At 36.3% G+C, this 20,249-nt stretch overlaps 1 protein-coding gene and 1 pseudogene across 2 annotated transcripts in view; one reads left to right on the top strand and one right to left on the bottom strand.

The window, feature by feature from the left end:
* The window catches only part of MLLT3 (MLLT3 super elongation complex subunit), a 267,938-nt gene that overhangs the window by 55,328 nt on the left and 192,361 nt on the right, over positions 1-20,249 (bottom strand). For both annotated transcript variants that reach the window (XM_045840142.1, XM_045840143.1), the window contains exon 5: positions 13,979-14,689. In XM_045840142.1, the coding sequence (XP_045696098.1) occupies positions 13,979-14,689 (711 nt within the window). The remainder of the gene's footprint in view (positions 1-13,978; positions 14,690-20,249) is intronic.
* LOC123819690 lies at positions 7,829-8,815 on the top strand (annotated as a pseudogene).

Raw genomic sequence — 20,249 nt, 5'->3', positions numbered from 1 at the left:
AGTGATAGTTTTAAGAATAGTTTCCAAGAGCAAAAGCCAGACCACAGTTGGTTGAGGAATAAGGGAGCTTTTGAGATGTCTGTCAGTGGAGGGAAAGAAAATGAGGAAAATAAGGGTTAACTGAAAAGCTGGAAGTGGGTATATGTGTGAGCAGCTGGCTGTTTGGTGTAAAGGTTATCTTGGTACATATGTAGAGAGACTCAAGGGAACAACTCAGGACACAGAGGCGGATACTGAAGATACTGAAGGGTAAGTGAGAGAAGAACTCAGATTTCATCTGTTAAGAATATCAGCTTGTCCAAGGAAGGCTTCATTTATATTGTAGGTTTCATAAGTTCTTTCCATGTTTTTATTATTAAGCAATATTAAGACTTTTGATTCCCCAGATACCTAGATGTGTCATTTTCTGTTTTGCATAATGATCCCTCCCCTAAATATATATAGCCATGATTATTCTGCTTGGCAATTTCCCAGAGACAATCAAGGACCAGGAACCAAGTTTATCAAAATGTTTGCCAATTAATCTCCGTACTATCCACCGAGACTTACACCCTACCCTCACCTTAGACGTGACATGAGGCTTTCAGGTACAATTCTGCTGAGGAGATGAAATGTAACATTTGTTTATTCAACAAGGTGGCACAGACTAAGAGGTGGAGCCAAGAGGTGACACCAGCCTTGTGTCTAATAGATAAAAACAACTTATTAGGAACCACTTTAAAATGTTCAAGTGGCAAAGAGTTTGGGAAAGACATGAGGGAATATGAAGGACTGGAAACAATAATGGCACCCCAATTGGCAACCTGCATCCTAGGGCCTTTTCAGAGGGCAGGGAATGAGAACTTCATGATCTTGGGCAAGTTGTAAAATTTGGCCTCAAGCTCTCCTCTACAGAATGCAAGTTGTTAGAGGAAGTTTCTGAACTCTTTCTGCTTTAAAAATCCCATGATTTTCTCAATCATGAAGTAAGTGCTGTATTAAAGATAGTTGTTCATGGTTTCTAAACTTTGTCTGAAATCTTTAAGGTTTTCTAAAGAAGAAGTAAGACAACAATTATTTATACAATGAGGATAAGGAGATGGGCAGCACGGGGAGACACCACCTGTTTCCTTCACACCTTGGTTTTTGAGGAGTAAACAATGAGACTCATTGGTTGTATTACACAAAACAAGGAGGAAGATGCGTGGCTTATGGGATGTGTTGCTGGACAATGAAGGCAAATGTGATTATGCAAGAGAAGTGAGACCCTGACCTAAGATTATCAGATAAGCTAGCACTCTCAAATGCCCCATCACAAGATCAGCAACAAGTTTGATGTTCGTCTTTAATTAAAACAAAACTGGAAAATAATGAGAAAGAGGAAGAGAGTACTTTATACTACTGAAAATGTATCAGGTCACCTTTAAGTAGAATTTGTCAGACACAAACATTTTAAACTTTCAGCAAGATTCTGCTTTCATTACCAGTTTAATGTAAGGTTAGGTCAAATGGAAAATGACATTTTAGAAAATTGTTGCAGGATTTAAAAAAAATATATATATATACTGTGGCCATGGATTATAAATTGCTAAATTCCTAAACAGCAGCTTTGTCTCTCCAATCTTTACAAGAACACCTACCAATATCACATTTTCACAGAATACAATTAGTGGACAAGTGGTAAGTGTTTGTCTGTGATATAATTAATATTATTGCTTGAACGAATACCTGAGTAGCAGTCCACATCTGTAATCTCATCATTAGAATTAAAATCCACATTTTACAGTACATCAGCAGTAAACTGAACCTGTCTAGTCTTTTGATTCCAAGTGTATGCTCTGGGACCGTGGCTTAGAGTCTAGACCATCCATCCCTACTAGGCCCAGGAAGATAATTTATTAGTCAATTATGGCTAGGTACCAGGAAAAGGGAGCCCTACATTCCTTATAGCCTTCATAAGGACAACCTTTAGATAAGGGGAGTTCTTCCAATAACTCTGTCCATGTCCTTGCCCCTAGTATGAGGTATGAAACACTCTAATAAGACAGTACACTGCTGAATAAGTGCCCGTGGACAGACTCTGAAGTACTACAGCTTTCTGATACATTCAGCAGTTTTGCTTACTAGAAAATGATCAGCATTTTGGACACCACACCAGGTAATATTCTCGCAACTATAATTCATAGCCAAGTATCCAAATTTTGGGGTTAGTTCTTATTTCTTATTTTCCTCCTTTCACTGAACTGTGGCACTATTACCAGAAGAAGCCAGATGGTGAGAAAAGTTAATGTTGCTAATTAGATTTTTCTTGAAAAGGTTTAATCAGTACCACAGTGGTTTTAATTTGATGTGATTTCTCTCTTCAAGGAGGTTTAATTGGTGGTATGGTACAAAAGAACACAGGCTTTGGTCATTACCTGGATTCAAATTCTGGCTCTGCCACTTCCACATCTATAAGATGGGGACAAAACTATCTCATGCATTGAATGGATTACATAAGAGGATATAGAATAAAAGGGTCCAGGGCAATCCTAGTCTGGAGTAGAGTTCAATAGGCTTTCTTCATCCCTGATAAATCAATTTGATAAATTAACTGAAGGGCTTCATGTATAAGATCTCCCTTCATTTTCAGTAAGGACAGTACACACTTGCCTGAATTTGCCATCAGTCCTTTTTTTTCAAGTTGTTTCCTCAGATCAAGAATCCCTTCTCCTATCCACCTGGTCCTTATCTACACTGATTCCAGCCTTCCTTTTTTCAAAGCTCAGCCTAGTTTTGTACCATCTCTACCACCTAATACAGTGTTTATATATAGAAGTACCTACTGCATGAATATTTTCAAATGTTATTGAACATCATTAAAATATTCAAAGAATATTAAAAATAAACATGTTTAGAAGGAAACATTTGTAGTTACTCAAAATGACAATGATAGTTTATCATATTAAAACAATAGAAGGACCACAAAATAAAGCAAGGGTCAACAATTTAACTTTTAAAAAACAATACTATGATTCTAAATACTGAGGCCTCAAACCAGGACACTTTAGTAATTATTTCATTTATTTATTTAAAGTACCATCTTAAGACCTCATACATACATTTTCTTTCCATGACTTAGAAAGGCAAGAAAATCCTTTTCTCTGTATCACCAATTCTAAATATCTCTCCCTATCTCAGTACCACCCCCACCTCCATCCTCTATGTTTTCTGAATTCAAAAGCAAAGTCTATTGTCTCCAAACACTTTAATAAATGCTTTTCCATTTTCTCCTGCCTAATAGAAGGATCTTCGACTTTATCTGGGAATATCTCACTGTGCAGTCAACTTTGGTGACCCAGAGAAGCCTCATAGGGGTGATTTTTCTTTGTGGGCCTTGACACTGCCTTGGAAGTCTATAGTCATAAATTGTTACCCACTGAGAACAATCTCTCAAACTTAGTTAAATAATTACACAGACATCAAAAGAAAACCATCCTCTCTCTACCTATATTGTTGCATTGTCTTGTCTCCTAATTCAGAGAGAGAACAGCCTACATTTTGAATATTGTAAAGAGAGTAAAAATGAAATTACAAAATATAACTAGAAGACTCAAAAAGAAGGAATCTTCAAACTGGAGGACACCATTTGTTATTTGGTGGCACCTTCTGGGAAAGCTTGATATTGCAGCTCAGCTCTGTTAAACATAAATTCCCATGCAAAACCAGGCGGGAAAAATTCTGGGAGCAGGGAAATCGTGTTGATGACATATTAAAAACAATGTGAAATCCAGATCCATGAGGGTCTGTTTTATTTTAAGCAAGTATGAATGAGAAGTTAGAGGTTCCTGGATGTTTCACAGCTCTTCCCTCAATTGCAGCTGTGGATGACAAATCCAGCTATGAGGAAAACCCATCACCTCCTGAATGAAGGCTCTAGGTAAAACCTAGATCTACCCAAACCAATAGGTAGATCAGAGTAAGATGATTCACAAATGGGACAAGAATATATCAAAGGCTTTCTCAGCAGTGACACCAATTTCATGATGCCATCTCTGCAACTGTAAGATGAATTCATGGGAAAATAAAATTTGCTTCACCCCAAAACTCCTCTTCAGGGCATTCCCTACCATGGATCAAATTCTGGATCTACCACTTTAAACATGGCAACCATGCTCATGTTTCTTAACTTTGGAGCCTCAGTTTCATGGCTTAAAGGGGTTAAACCAAATCAGGTGATTAGAATGAGGACTAGCACATAGAAAGCACTCAAGGAAAGTGTAGCTGGAACTGTAAGGTATCCCTATGGCATGGTAAATCTAGTTGTGCAAAATCATGTTGAGTCACATCTTTGACTTCGGGTATAAAGATGACAGATGGGACAATTACATAAAGATCATGTGGTCTAGACTAAGAAATAATAATGTATTGAATAGGCAAAGCAGCTCTCTTAAAGGAGGCTCATGGAAATTATTGAGAGAAAAACAATTCAATTCAAATAAGTAAAAATGCCAAGTTTGGGCAATTACTGATGACAACCAACTGTATAATGACAGAGTCTCCTGTCTATTCATAGCCCTCAGCTAAGGCTTCTAAGGAATTATTTAATTTAAAAACTGACTTAATCTTTATTGTATTTTTCCATTGCTATTTACTCCCCTCATGCCCCCTGCCCCCTAGCTATCACCACACTGTCGTGCATGGCTATGAGTCCTTTTCCCTTCTTGCTCAGTCTCTCCACCCTCTATTCTCCCCCCACCCACTAGCCGTCATCCTGGGGGTATAAAGGGACTAAATGGTAATGGTAAAAAAAATACATTAAAGATTAAATTTAAAAAAAAGAGAAAAAAGAAAGTTTGTATGTCATATTGTTAATTATTGGAGGATCCAGGTAAAGGCTAAGTGGCAGTTTCACTATACTACTCTTGCAATTTTTCCGTAAGTTTGAAATGTTTTCAAAGTAAAAAAGAGTTCCTAATAAAAAAAAAATAAATAAAAACTGAGAAAACATTTGGGTTTAGTATAGTACCCAAACAAGGAAGAGAAAAATCCTCTAACTCTGTTAAAAAGATGTTTTTAATTGCTTCAAATCTGTTTTTTAAAATAAGCCAGAAATGTGGCTGAATAAAGGAACAGTTCATTGGCTTGACCTCATCACCTTCTTCTGATTATATCAAACAAAAACCCCACAAAAAACAAGATCAGGTGAAATTTCTCTATGAACCCAACAAAGGTAACTTTCTTCCAATTGTTTTACTTAATGCTCCACGTTGAGGTGGATCTACCAGAGGAAGAACTGCAACTCTTCAGGTATTTTTACCTCCAGTTATAAAATACAAAGAACAGGAGTTCCAGAATAAGAGCCCCCCTTGGAGAGCCAGGGCAGCCCTTTAATAAATGGCCTCTCCAGCTGCTCACTCACCATACTTACAGACTTTACAGCTCTTGCATGTGCTGGAATTACAAGTCATTAAAAAGCCACTTTGAAAACACAATAAAGACCTTCTTCTCTGACTGCCACAACCTTCCATCATATAAAACCTAAGGCCAATGCTTCAACAGCAAGACATTTACTGCTAACTCCAGACAGTTTTAAGCAGGGCAAGGAACAGGGTGGGGTTGGAGGAAATGAGGCACAACAAAAGAAGGGAAGTTTCTTTTTCATTCTCCTGCCTTTTTTTTTCTTTTTAAAAGAGACTTCTGCTAAGGTGGTTTGAAGTCTTTATCTTGTATCTGAACTACCACCTTACCCTTGGAAAAAATGTTCCCATCTGGTGAGTTTTTGTCTTTCTCCCTCAAGAAGATTTTTATCCACAAAAGCAATTTGGTAAGCCAAAACTATCAAAAGACATAATTAAAATCTCATGTCTCACACTGCAGATTGAAGTATGAAACATTTAACCAAATGTAATATGCCCATTTTCAAGAAAAGATAATTAAAACTTTCAACTTCTGCACTTTTAAATTATGATTGAATTTCTACAAAGCAAGGCAAAAAAGTCAAGGCAATGATAAGGAAATTACTACCATAACCAAATCCAATCATAAATGGTTATTTCAATTTTCCTTTACTGTTTTTCCCCTCCTTCCCTGCTATGAATACCAAACTCCCTCATATCACAAAACAAGATCAACTCAATAGAGAAGCAGAGTTATATGAAAAACAAAAACTAAGAAATTACAAGACGAGTCAAAGATATATGGGTTCTTTTTCATTATTAAGTAAAGTTTAAACAGGTTAATACAAACCACAATTACAAACTTTTGGTTGCTATTGATACACTCAGATCCTTACTCTTTCCTAAGCTTCTAGTTAACACTGTCACTAGTGAGTACAGTCACTTTCCATAAATGACCACTATGGCCACAAAATGATAAATTCCTGAACCAAGAACAACTTTATTCTAATGGGAATTATCTAGGTTTTTGAGTGCAAAATTTTCTTAATACTAACATTTACATACATAGCAAAAACATGCCTTTATCGTGTTTTCTGAGTTTGCTAAATGCTCATCCACCAGAAAACAATCCTTTTGCCTCCTTGCCTGCCCTTCCACCTGACCTCCCAAATTCTGTAAGGGAAAATTACTAATGGACTTTCATGTGATAATATCAGGTTTTTTACAAAATAAGAAACATTTCAGGAATTACAAAATATATTTTAAAATTACTTTCAGTCATATTAATAGTAACCCAAAGATAAAATGTCTTAGTAATTCTTTTAACTGTAACAGCAATTTTAAAAACATAAAAAACTACCAAGTTCCTGCTCAATACAGTGATAAATATGTTCTTGTCCTTTATCTCATTTAATTAGAAAGCTAAAAAATACTTGGAAACATTGGCTTAACTTTTAATTTAAAACTTAGAATCTTTGCAAGAAACAAGAGCTGATAAAGATGTGGACAAAAGGAAACCCTTGTGAACTGTTGCTGAGATTATAAATTGGTGCATCCACTATGGAAAGCAGTATGAGGTTCTGCAAAAAAATTAAAATAGAACTACCATATAATTCAGCAATTTCAGTTTTGGGCATTTATTCAAAGAAAAGAAAAACATGAATTTAAAAGGATGTATGTACCTCTATGTTCATTGAAGCATTATTTACAGTAGCCATGCTATGGAAACAATCTAGGTAACCACTGACAGATGAATGAATAAAGAAGATGTGGTATGTATATGTGTATACACACACACACACACACACACACACACATACACACACAATGTAATTATTATTCAGACATAGAAAAGAATGAAATGGAAATAGGGTATGTGGCAACAATTGATAAAAGGTACAAGAACTGTCAACAGGAAGTAAGACCACCACCCCCACCAGATTTATGGCTTAAAACCAGCAGAAAGCATCTCAATCCAACATGATGACCAGATAACCCCTAGCCTCGTTATAGTTCATTGCAATACATTAACATGCTAAATGATACATCCTGTACTGCAGTGATCCAAAAGGAAGGCCCACAAAAGAACACAAAATAACCAACTGAGCTCCTCTGAGAAATCTCCACCTCTTTCCTGGGAAGATCCCAAATATTCCTCCCCTATATTGAATACCCTACCACCCCATTAATGAATTTCAATAAAGGAAGCAAATTCTGCCAAAGGGGGCTCTGTCTGTAGAGAAGCCTACTCCCTTGTCTCACCACTTCACAAATAAACTCACTTTCACTTTAAACTCTATGCTGGCTTTCATCTGAATTCTCTCCTGCACAAAGCCAAGGACCCACAATGGGTGGTTTACCCTCAAGTCCCCAACTCCTGGAAGCCTGCATTAAAATCTTGGCATTTGCAGTCAGAATCATCTGTACTGCAAGGAAAAGTTCCTGCTGATTTCCCAGTGGGCAGTGTCAAGATGGTGAAGCTGTTCACAGGAAACCTGCCCCGGGAGGCTACAGAGCGGGAGACTGCACGCTTTTCAAGCAGTACAGGAAGCTGCTGGAATGTGACATCATTAAGAACTACAGCTTTCTGTTCATAGAGGATAAGGAAGCAGCAGAGGATGCCATATGCAACCTACACCATTAGGAGCTGCACAGGGTGAATCTCAATGTGGAAGCCAGCAACAATAAGAGCAAAATCCCCACAAAGTTGCATTTGAGCAACATCAGTCCCACTTGTACCAGCAAAGAGCTTCAGGCCAAGTTTGAGGAGTACAGTCTGGTTATGAATATGACATCTGAAAGATTATGCCTTCATACCCATGGAGTGGGCTGAGGATGTGGTGGAGGCCATCAAGGGCCCTGACAGCACAGTTTCGTGGCAAACAAATGCACGTGCAGTTGTCCACCAGCTGGCTTAGGACTGCACCTGGGATGGGAGACCAGAGTGCTGCTACCAGTGTGGGAAAGGTGGGTACTGGTTCAAAGAATGTTCGATAGATCATTTGGGAGAGTAGGTGACTTTACTGAGCACTATAATGAGCAATATGAAGTAGTGCATACAACCTTATACCATGAGCTATGGGGATTCATTGTATTGTAATAATGCTTACTGAGTGCTTCTTGCCTACCACAGCGCTCCTTGCTGCCTGGTCCTATGAGACAGTGGCAGCTGCAGCTGCTTCTGCATATAGTTACACAGAGCAGACCCTATCCTAGCTTCCCCACAAGTCCAGAACCTAGGCTGCTGCTGTTACTGCAGCTTCTATTTCATATTATGGGCTGGATCGGAGACCCCTGTGTTGCACTACAGCACCTGTCTGCACTGTTGGAGAGGGCTATTGTTTTGGGCATGATGGTCAGTTCTCTCAAGCTTCGGCAGCTGCTCGAACTCCTGGTACAACATGGCCTGATGTGAGCAAGAACAGTATGTGGGTCAGGCGTGGTATTCAGCCTTTTAAAGCTTGAGGTAGGATGTGTGTGGGCTGAAATTCTGAGCTGTGGTTGTGCATAGGAATACATCCATCATGGTAGCCGGTCTCTGGGATGTTTTTGGCTCTGTGTTTAATCCTTCATGAACCTCGGACCTTAATATACCTTGCTAAATTCTGACCACTTCTTCCTTTTCTCTCTCCTGCTTGTTTACCTGTCCTTCAATATTTCTGTAGCTTCCCATTCCTGTTCTGTTCTCCTAGCAGGAGTCCTTGTGTGCAGAAACTGTGGTGGGACCTAGGCCACTTCCATGCCTCTTGCTTCCAATGGGTGTTGGATTTGGGAATGACCCTGGTGAGAATGTCCCTGCTTCTGAGTCTTTGGCCCAAAAGCCTGTGGCAGGTGGACACAGAGTTGGATCATTCTTTTTTCTTTCCAGTGAAATAAATGGTATTTCAACTTAGATAAAAAAAAAATCTTGCCATTTGCAGCAACAATGGATGGACATAGAGGGTATTATGCTAAGTGAAATAAACCAGAGAAAGATAAATACTTATTTCACTGATATGTGGAATCTTAAAAACTGAACAAACAAAACACACAGATGCATAGATACACAGAATAAACTCATAGCTGCCAGAGAGTTAGGCAGTGGAAAGGGGGAATGGGCCAAATGGAAGGGCATTAAGATATACAAAGTTATGGTTATAAGACAAATAAGGCACAGGGATATGATGTACAGCATTGGGAATACACTCAATGATGTTGCAATAACTTTGTATGTGGATAGATGGTTTCTAGACTTCTCATGTGATCACTTCATAAAGCATATATAAATGTGAAATCACTGTTGTACACCTGAAGCCAATATAATATAGTATATCAACTATTCTTTAATTAAAAGAATTTACAGAATTTACATTCTGGAGTAAAAATTTTTAAAAAACCTTGGAGTCTTTGTCCTGTGTTTTTCCACAGGACACATGTAACACATGAATATCAATATCTCAAGACAAAATTCAGAACAACATGACACATATTCCAATACCTTTCCAAAGGTATATTCCATATACCTTTTCCCCTTTAAAACATATAAGCCACACATTTAAAAAGGATAGAATTCTGTAGTATTTTTGAATATCAAAAAAATATTTCAATGCTTTAGGTAGGTTATAAAGGTTTCTAGAAGCCAAATCATAAATAATAATTGCTAATTCACATTTTTACATTAGTGTACTAAGTGCTTTACTTAGATTGACTATTTTCACAAAAATCTTAAAAATTTGGATCATTCCAAATTTATAATTTTAATTTAATTCTATTATAATCTCCATTTCACACACAAACACCAAACACTAGGAAACAGAGAAGGTCAAATTGTTTGCCCAAGATCACACATAGAGGTGAGATTCAAATCACAGTCCACATGTCTGATATCAGAGTACAGGCTCCTAACTTGGTTCCTTGAGTACCTGACACCTGACTGTCTATTTACATACCTACCTACCTACCTACACTCACCAACAGATACATGATCCCCCAAAACCATGCATGCAGGCATACGAACCATGGATGTACTTTTCCTTTTTCCATCCTCATTTACCAAATATATAAAAATATGAACAACAACAACAAACAACTCTAAGTTTCCTAATCCATCTCAATAGCAGTGATTTTTATTTTTATGTAAAACATGGATCTAGTTTATAAAAAAATCTTCTTTAAAAAGTTCTTCCTTTTAATTGTAACTAACTTGTACAAAAGCAAAATGTTTTCTTTACAGACATACCAGGTAAAGAATCTTGCCCCAGCCCTTCCTAATTCTTCACACTCTCCAATTATTTTTTTCTTTCTTTCTTCTGTTTCCAATGTCCATGATTTCCACCCACTGTGTCTAAAATTACCTGCCACCCCATTCCTCTTGTATCTGGCTGATATGAACATGTACCAGGCTCATATTTAAATAATGAAGCTGGAAAGGACTTTAGAAAGATCAGGTCACCTGATCCCACTTACTCAGACCCGTCACACTCACCATCAGGACAGTGTGAATGGTGCCCCCTGAAGTTGGGCCCATCCCAAGCTACCACCAAGGCAGTTACTGGCCAAGGGACAGTTCGGGCTGCTAGGGCTCTCCATTACAATTGCCTCCTATTCATTCCTTCTGTCTTGTCCACACGAGGGACACCAGATAGAACAGATAGAAAGGCCAAACAAAGGCTAGCTTTACCATTGAATAAAGGAAATTTCAGCCCTCTTATCCTCCTTTGCTCACAGAAAGGTCTTTTGGGCCCTGGCTTACTTGGAACTACTATTGTCAATTCTCTTCTGTTCCAGCGCCTACTTTTAGAGAATTAAACTAATAGCAGCAGGAATAAGAGCATTACTACCATCAAAAAACTGACAAGGAAAGTACAGTTGTTGGGTTTGATACTGAAATAATACCTGAAAGTCTTTAGAGGCTTACTCTGTGAAGATGTGCACCTTACAAACACTCCTGTTATATGATCACTGGATATGTAGTTCTAATATGTCATGAATCATTTAAAAAATTGCTATCTACTATAAGAAATTATAATTGTAACTCTTCACTCCAAAAAATTTTTATTGTATTGCTTTGTATATACCAAGTTGGACATAAAGTTTATAAGAAAAGTCATACAAAATGAGAATACAGAAAATTATCTAAAGAGAAAGATACAATATTTTGCTGTATATAATATGTTCCTGTGTATAGTGTACACCCACATTTTGGGCCCAAACTTTCAGGAAAAAAATATTTCATTTTAATTTTTTACTTCAATTTTTTATTTGTTTATATTCAGAAACAAAACTGATTACTCTATTCCAGGGTATTATTTCACATATGGATATTGTTATTGCTTTCTAGAGTTACACTTTTAACACATAAGCATAAATAAAAGAATTAAAAAACATTTATACACATGTGGAATTAGTATTACCAATGTATAATGAGCACCCTTATTTTTTCCTCAAAAATTTGGGCAAAAAGTGCACATTATACACAGCAAAATATGGTAAGCTGTGTTACTTTCATGTAAAGGGAGCATTCAGTACTGCTTTGTGAATGCCATTAGTCTCACAAATCAACGAACATTCAAGATGCCTTTAAAATTTTTGACCATGACTTACTATAAGAAAGGACACACCCTCTGAAATAAAAATTTCACAAATCAGTATGTACCTATACTAATTACAATGTGTTTAAACTTTAAAAAAATACTGGTGATGACATGCTAAACTGATTTCATGGCTTACCAGTGAATCACCACCCATAATTTTAAAACCTCTGTTCTAGAAGAATTGTACCATGTCAGAACAAAGTTGCTAAATTCGGCAATCTTGATAACCTAATCACATCCTAACTACAACGCTGAACATTTAAGGGTGATTTGAAAGGAAAGTCAAGCATACAAAAAAAAGTTCCAAGCAGCATCTGGCTTAAGAACAAGTTTTGTTTTAAAATGAGAGGTAAAAAAGAAAAGGAGGAAAAATAAATGCTTGATATTGGAACAAGCTCATTAGCTCTGATCTCCATTTCATAAACTATTACTATAAGCCTTTACCCAACACTAAAATGAATTATACAATCTCTTATTTTATCTTATTTTTTTAGATTGTATTTATTTATATTTAGAGAAAGGGAAAGAGGGAGAGAAACATCAATGTGTGGTTGCCTCTCATTCGCCCCCTACTGGGAACCTGGTGGGCAACCCAGTCCTGTCCCCTGACAGGGAATCAAACCAGTGACCCTTTGGTTCTCAGGCTGGCACTCAATCCACTGAGCTACACCAGCTATGGCTCCAGTATTTTATATGCTACCGTGCTCTTAATAATGGTCATCTATTTAAATTTCAAGATTAGCTATAGAGAGCAGGGGGCAAGAAAGTGGTCTCTGGATAACTAGAGATTGATATTGACCCCATGTTCTAACTCTGGCTGGTTTTCAACTAAAAACAGTGCAAACGTAGAAGAGAGAATCTGTTACTGACATCCTCTTGCCAGCATTTGAACTAGGAACAGTTGTGAAGTGACCTCTTGGAACAGAAAGAGTAGTGTTCTAAAATCGCCAGTAATTTTTAGCCACACATTTTCCTTGACCATTGTCTAGAAATACTGACAAGCCAAAGTAAGATTATTGGGACTGATCATGACTGATAAGTAATGGTAGAAGGTCAAAAGGAGAGAAAATGGAAATGTGAGGAAGAGAGTTAAGTTCATAGTAAATAAAATTTCTATTCTATTCTCCGGAAACAGAACCGAATACCTTCTGAATGAATAATAGTCTTGTCAGTAAAGTGTAAGATTTCTTACACTGGCAAGTTAGAATAAATAACCTGAAAATCCCTTCCAACTCTGAGAAATCTGTAATTATAAGTTTAAATCTCAATATCAGGTAACATTTTGGGGGGATATTAGATGGTCTTTTAGGTACCCACAAAAGATAATCTCACTCATTGGAAAAAACTTGTAATGAAGATCATAGTAAAATAATTACTACTACCAGAAAACAGATATGCAAAGCACAGCTGTACTTTTAAATCAGTGGCTATACAGTGAAAAAAAAAATGAAATATTTCATTTTCAAAATACTTTCACCTGGTTTCACAGGCACGTATATACATTAAAATTTATCTAATTACATATATGTATAGTATACTGCTATATCAATTTTGCCTAGATAAAACCTTTTAAAAATACCATCACCAGCTTCCCATTTATGTAAACAAATTTTTTCATTCCATTGATCAATAAGGCCAAGATTATAGCAGCAACCTAATATTTTCTAAGTTTCTCTTTTAAATTTATTGTCCTTTGTATTCAAGTTCTATTGCATCCCTACCTTCTTAAATCAGCAATCACTGAAGAGCATAGTAACTAAGCTCTAATGAGCATCTAAGTTTTTCTGCTGCTCTTCAAATAACCATTATCATACTATGGAATATATCTTTCCTTTAACAATTTAAACCACAGCCTAAAAACTTGCAGAGTTCTTAATGATTTCATTTCCTTCTTTCCATTCATTAAGAAAATTAATTTCTCGGTGCTTCCATGCTACCATGTTATAGTTCAACTGTCATTTTCTTTCCACATTCTTTAGCTTCGAAACCATTTGAAATAAAATCTGAAAACTAAGGAGGGAAAGGAGGGAAGTCAACAAGACTACTCACATCAGATTTAGAGGACATGTTCTCCTCCGCGTCAGAATCATTGGGATCCACGATATCATCAAATGGTGGTAAAGTGGATTTCTTCTTCTCTGATGTCTCACTCTCAATTTTGACCTTTCCCATCTTGACATGAGATTTATCTTTTATCTGTTTTTTGTCAGCAGAACAAGTGAGTATCAGCGGGGGCGCACTAGAGAAACTTTTAAATAAAGCCTCTGAGCTACTCTTTTTCCTTTTTTTGGCTGAGAGTTCTTCAGAATCTGAAATGGGGGGCCTTTTACTAGGAGCCTTCTTATCTTGCTGGCCACTGGTGATGGTGAGTAAGTTACTGTCTGGTTTTGGCTCTTTTGACATGGGTTTCGGTTCCTTGAAGGCCATCTTAGGAACTATTTTTTCTTCTTTCAGTGGTTTATTTTCTTTGGGTTTCTTAGAGGATTCTTTGGAAGATTTGTTGTGATCCCTGGAAGGTTCTTTGAAGGCACTTTTATGTTCTCTGGAGTCTTTAGAAGGTTTTTCCTTGTGCTCCTTCATTAACTTGTGAGGCTTTGAAAAACTGGTGCTGCTGCTGCTGCTACTGCTGCTGCTACTGCTGCTGCTGCTACAGCTGCTGCTGCTGCTACTGCTGCTGCTACTGCTGCTGCTACTGCTGCTGCTGCTGCTACAGCTGCTGCTGCTGCTGCTGCTGCTGGTATGAACACTCCGATTAGGGTCCTGCAAAAAAGGGACAAGAAATGAAACTCAAAGCCAAATAGCAACAGAGTCAAAAGTCACTTTCCCTGCATTCCATCCACACAAAAAATGATCCCTCTTTGATTACTCTCGAAGTAATGGAAACCAACAACCACAGTGTAACAGGTGGGAAAAGGGTGTGCGAGAAACATGGTGAATGAGGGCCACTATGGATTAAGAAATTTAATGAGGCAAGCTGTTTTCTTAATCATGAGAAGTGTGGTGTTCTAAACATTTCAATTCAACAAATGTTCACTAAATGCTTGTTCTGGAAGATGGATAAAGATGGATAACACATGGCTCCACTTTTTGAAATATTTTTGTATTTTTCAATTACAGTTGATGTACAACATTATATTAGTTTCAGGTGTATAGCCCAGTGATTAGACATTTATATAACTGAACAAACTGATCACCCCTATAAATCTAGACCCATCTGACACTATACATAATTATTACAATATTATTGACTATATTGCCTATGCTGTACTTTACATCCTCATGACTATTCTCTAACTACCGATTTTTACTTCTCAACGGCTTCATCTTTTTCACCCATCCCCCAACTCCCCTCCTCTCTGGCAATCATTAAATGTTCTCTGTATCTAGAATATGTTTCTGTTCTGCTTGCTCATTTGTTTTATTTTTTAGATTCCACATATGAGTGAAGTCATATGGCATTTGTCTTTCTCTGCCTGACCTATTTCACTCAGCACAATGCCATCGCGGTCCATCCATGCAGTTGCAGATGACAAGATTTCCACATGCCCCACACTTAATAACAGTGACATATCTATGATTCATAGTTGCTATAAGAGCCACTTATATGCTGTTATGACAATAAAAAGCAGGGGATAAGTAATTCTGTTGAGGGTTTGGAGAAACAATAATTCAGAAATTCATGGATAATTAACACCTTGAATTGGGTCTTCAAGGATAAGCAGTTATTACTAGGAAGAGAAGAATGAAAAAGTAGCTGGAGACCAGAGACTAGAATGAATGGAAACAATGAGGGAACAAAGCACAGATTACATTTAGGGAGTACCATTCAGTTTTGAGAAAGGGGTAGGAAAATAGCCCAGGGTCATACAGTGAGGCCTAATAATATTACATTTTAAGGGATTTTTTTAATATAAACAAACATGAGGACTCCATCCCCAAATAAAATTATTCTCAATCTGAGATATAAAGCAAATATTTTTTGCTGTCCAAACTTCAGTACTTAAGAAATATGTCCCTCATCCATGAGCAAAGAAAAAAAGGCAACACCAAAGGACAAGAATTTCACCTAACAGTGACCAAATGGGATGAAAAATATCAATCACTGTTGTGTGATCATGAAGAGTTAATTGCTGTCTTTTGTTTTAAATGTTACCAATTTTTTCACTCATATAAATACATCAGAATATATGACCATCTATGCACCAAATCAAAATCCATACTTACCATATTTGTGAACCTCCATTGTTAATAATAAAAATGAGAAACAGAAGTAAACCCTGGAGTGTAAAAATCCATAGCAATACTTAAAAGAAGAGCTTTCTCTCACTTATTCACTTATCAATGGAACCAAAGAGAAATAAATGTCCAAATTTCAACGGGAATTTACATCTTTAAGCTTGCTTATTATATTTCACCTGTAACTCACCCACTTAAGGTCAATGATATATATGTAAACCAATCCTCTATTCTTTAAATATCTAGCATGACACATAAAAAGATAGTAGACAGGGACTATGCTTTTCAGTAACAGGAATAGTCTATTTATTGGGTGTATGGGGAGAAAAGGCATGCACATGGATAAGCATTAGAAAGTAATATTCAAAATGAAAAATTATTGTTCTGTGTTAATAGAGATATATATTTTCTTTTTATAATTTATTTTGTCTTAAAAACAAAAGGACACATACCAATTATTCCATTTATTTTTCACAGGTGAGAATTTAGTTTCAAAATTGGATAATGTTAGAAATCAAAGACATTCTTTCATGCAACGAACTAGATAATCCCTTACAAAATATCTTAATCTGAGATTTAAAAGCAGAATGCTGAAGATAGTATTCATATTACTGAAACTACATTATTTTATAAATTCTATTACAAGACATTTCCTGGCATGTTAAATAATACTATGAAAAATTAAAATAGACTATAATGGACAAACTAAATTAAGGAAAAACAGTATGAAACCTAATATCCTTGAATTTTTGTTCTTGTTAACTAGTTTGTTGACTTACTGAATTTTGGCAATTTGCAGTCAGTATTCTAATTATGGCTCTCAAACACCCAAGCATTGCTGTTTAATATTCAACCTATGGAGTATTACGCATGTTACACAAATGTAACTTATACAAATAAATTTTAACCTACTAATATATATTCTAATGTTAAGCATTAAAAATACTAATACTTCAGCACCAACAAAAATAAAAGGACTGCTATAAGGGTTCTTCCATGATTTTTTAAAATTTTGTAATACAAACTGGAATTCTTAATGCAAATTACATCATGGTATATGACACAGATTTTTGTGTCATAGAAAGTTCACATTCTCAACTTAATTATATACATATGATGTTAAGTACAAAACTCCAGAAATTTTATAACTTTTACTCCCCACGTTGGTCCAGGTTCTTAACGCCCACCATCAGCTTTTCACCCACCCAACAAATCTTGGTACAAGCAAATGACCCAATCATTGTTGCTCCTTCCACTTTACAAAAAGCTTTCAATAAAAGACAACTCAGAGCTAAGGAGGAAAACATATTCATGAGCAATATTCCAGGCAAATAAAATTGAGAAAATAACAAAAAGATGAGGAATGTTTACTGTTTCATAGGGTTACCTTTTCTGTGATCAATGGCAAAGTACAAATGTATGTCACCTGGATCCATATTCAAACATGTAATAAATGCAAAACAAAGGCTTGCATAGAAAGTCAGGAATTAAATTGTTACTGAAACTGAATCTCAGTCCATCTATCCCTTATATACTGGGAATCAAGCCACTGGGTTTTAAATTTTTACTGAACATTAAGTGCCACTAAGCAGCACAAACTAATTATCATTCAGTGTGAAGTTTATACATGTTGTATAATTCAAATTTTCTTTGCTTGAGGCAGATTAAGACAAATGGAATATCAATATTGGGGAGAGTATGTGTATATAATTCAAATATCAAATATTTAAGGCAAATGACTTTAAATATAAATATACATGTTTTTGTACTAACTTTACAACCTGTGAATATACCTGTACAGTATTTTTTTCATCTACTCAGATTTTAATAACTGCTTCTTTGTTTAAATTGTCCACAACAGAATGGGCCCCTTTAATGTACAATCTGTTTTAATACTACTTGTCAGCAACCCCAGGCTTGAGAGAAGGTGTAACTATTGGTCAGAATAAGGTCTTCTGATTATATGTGATTTTCAATTTCCATGTTATCACCATGTCTTCTTCCTATTACCGCTGTTAACTCAAAGATGCTTCTCTAGTTCCTGTTTCTTCCCCTACCTATCCTCTTAATTTTGGCCTCTATCCTACTTTAATTAGCTTCTGCATTGTGTAAGATTTTCAGTTCATTCATAGCTTATTCAGTAAAATTTGCATATGGGCAAATAAACTCTCCTAGAAGAGGTTTATGTATCCCAAGTCAATAAACTCTCCTAAAAGAGTCTATTTGTCCAAGGTCCATCTTAAATGGACAATTCCTAGAAATTGTCGGGCAGTCCAAGAAGTTATGCATTTAAAGAGGTTGGGAAAACCATGATAGTCAAAGACTGATTTTCAAAATGGAAGTTTCTTCTGCAATGCCATTAAACACTCAATAAATAACACAGAAGGATGAAATGCCATCTGATGCTATGAATAAAGTATTAATATTCAGAATTCTGGGGAAAACAATGAACCTTCAATTTAAGAGTGAGTGGGGCCTGAATAATGTGGCCATGGAACTATAGTCATCTTCAGAGAGGGCTGGTGCAGAATTGCTCTGATCTGGGCTCCAAGCAAGACCCAAAAATGTTCTGCACATATATAACTTCCCTAGTGTGGCCGACCTCCCTGGCCCCAGTGGTGCTCAGGAGGCACTCAGTAAAAGTGAGACTATCCTCTACTCCTGAGGCTGGAAAGGGCAAGAAGAACAGAAGGCACAGAGTCCCCCAGGTCATAAATAGACAACATGCTTATTGCTACAGTACAGGCTGAGATGCCTGTGCCTTTCATCATTTATAGGATATAACAGCATAAATTCCCTTAACAACTCAGCCTGAAACCCAATGTACATATATATAACATACCTAAGGGAGGGAGAGTATAGGAGAGAGCAGACCTAACAGGTCTTCTGAATGACACAGATGAAATAATTATGGTCCAAAATAGTATGGCTACTTAAAGAGAGTCAACTAGAGAACAAAAATAATATATACATATTATAAGATAAAATAAAATTTAAAAAGTATAATCCTCAAGCTGAACAATTCAGCAGATACATAAATTACAAGGGAAGATAAAGTATAACTGGTAGCATGAAGGATCAACTGAAAGAAATCTCAAGGCATAATGTAAAAATACAAAGATATGAAAATTATACTGAGAAAAGAAAGTAGACTTAAAGAGCAGACTGAGGCAATCTAACTAACATACCAACCATAGGAAGAGTTCCAGAAGAATCTCTAGGAGGAAAAGGGAAAGATAGAAGAGAGGCAATAATTACAGTAATATGAAAGGATATTCCCATGAACCAATGAAAAGACATATGCAAAAACCATTTGCTAAAATTCCTTAACTCTAAAGATAGAAATAAAATCTTAAAAGTTACCAGAAAAAATCAAATTAACATTGGACTTCTCGTCTGTAATACTGGAATTGGGGGGGTGGGGAAGAGTAGCATCTGGAGTGCTGGGAGAAAAAGCAGTACAACCCAAACATCCTACATACACATTCAATGTGAAAAAGTATTTGCCAAAATTTAAGGATTCAAAGAGCACATCACTCACCGCCCCACCTAAGGAAAGGACTTGAGAAAAGATTTTAACCAAACAAAAACAGAATCAGAAAAGAGACCTTTATGTGCAGAAAGACAGAGAAGAGATGAAACAGTGATATGATATATCTTGCCCTTTATGTAGAATTAAATCTTAATGGATAATAAACTATATGGAAAATGTAATACAAATACTCAATACGAATTCCAGACACAGAAAAATCTAACAAAAATCTGGACCTAAAAATCTAAATTGTCAGATGGGTTCATGATTTGTCGGGATGATCACTTAGTAAATTATACAATGTCTAATCACTGGGGTGTATACCTGAAACTAATATAATATTGTGTATCAATTATTCAATATAATTGAAAAATAAAAACTTATTTTCTTAAACACTGAATTATCTCCATAGGAATTTAGGAATGTTAGAGAAGGAGATTAATAAGAGTGTCAAGGTGAATCATTTTTCATGTTAAAGAGGATTATGAGCCATTGAAAGAGAAGATGGACAGTAATAAAATGGAACAGTACAGGGCTGCCACATAAACAAGG

Source organism: Phyllostomus hastatus, unplaced genomic scaffold (assembly GCF_019186645.2).
Source record: "Phyllostomus hastatus isolate PE091 unplaced genomic scaffold, TTU_PhHast_1.1 phas_contig_34, whole genome shotgun sequence".
Taxonomy (NCBI): domain Eukaryota; kingdom Metazoa; phylum Chordata; class Mammalia; order Chiroptera; family Phyllostomidae; genus Phyllostomus; species Phyllostomus hastatus.
Note: the sequence above shows the minus strand (reverse complement) of the source record. Positions and strands in the feature narration are given on the sequence as shown.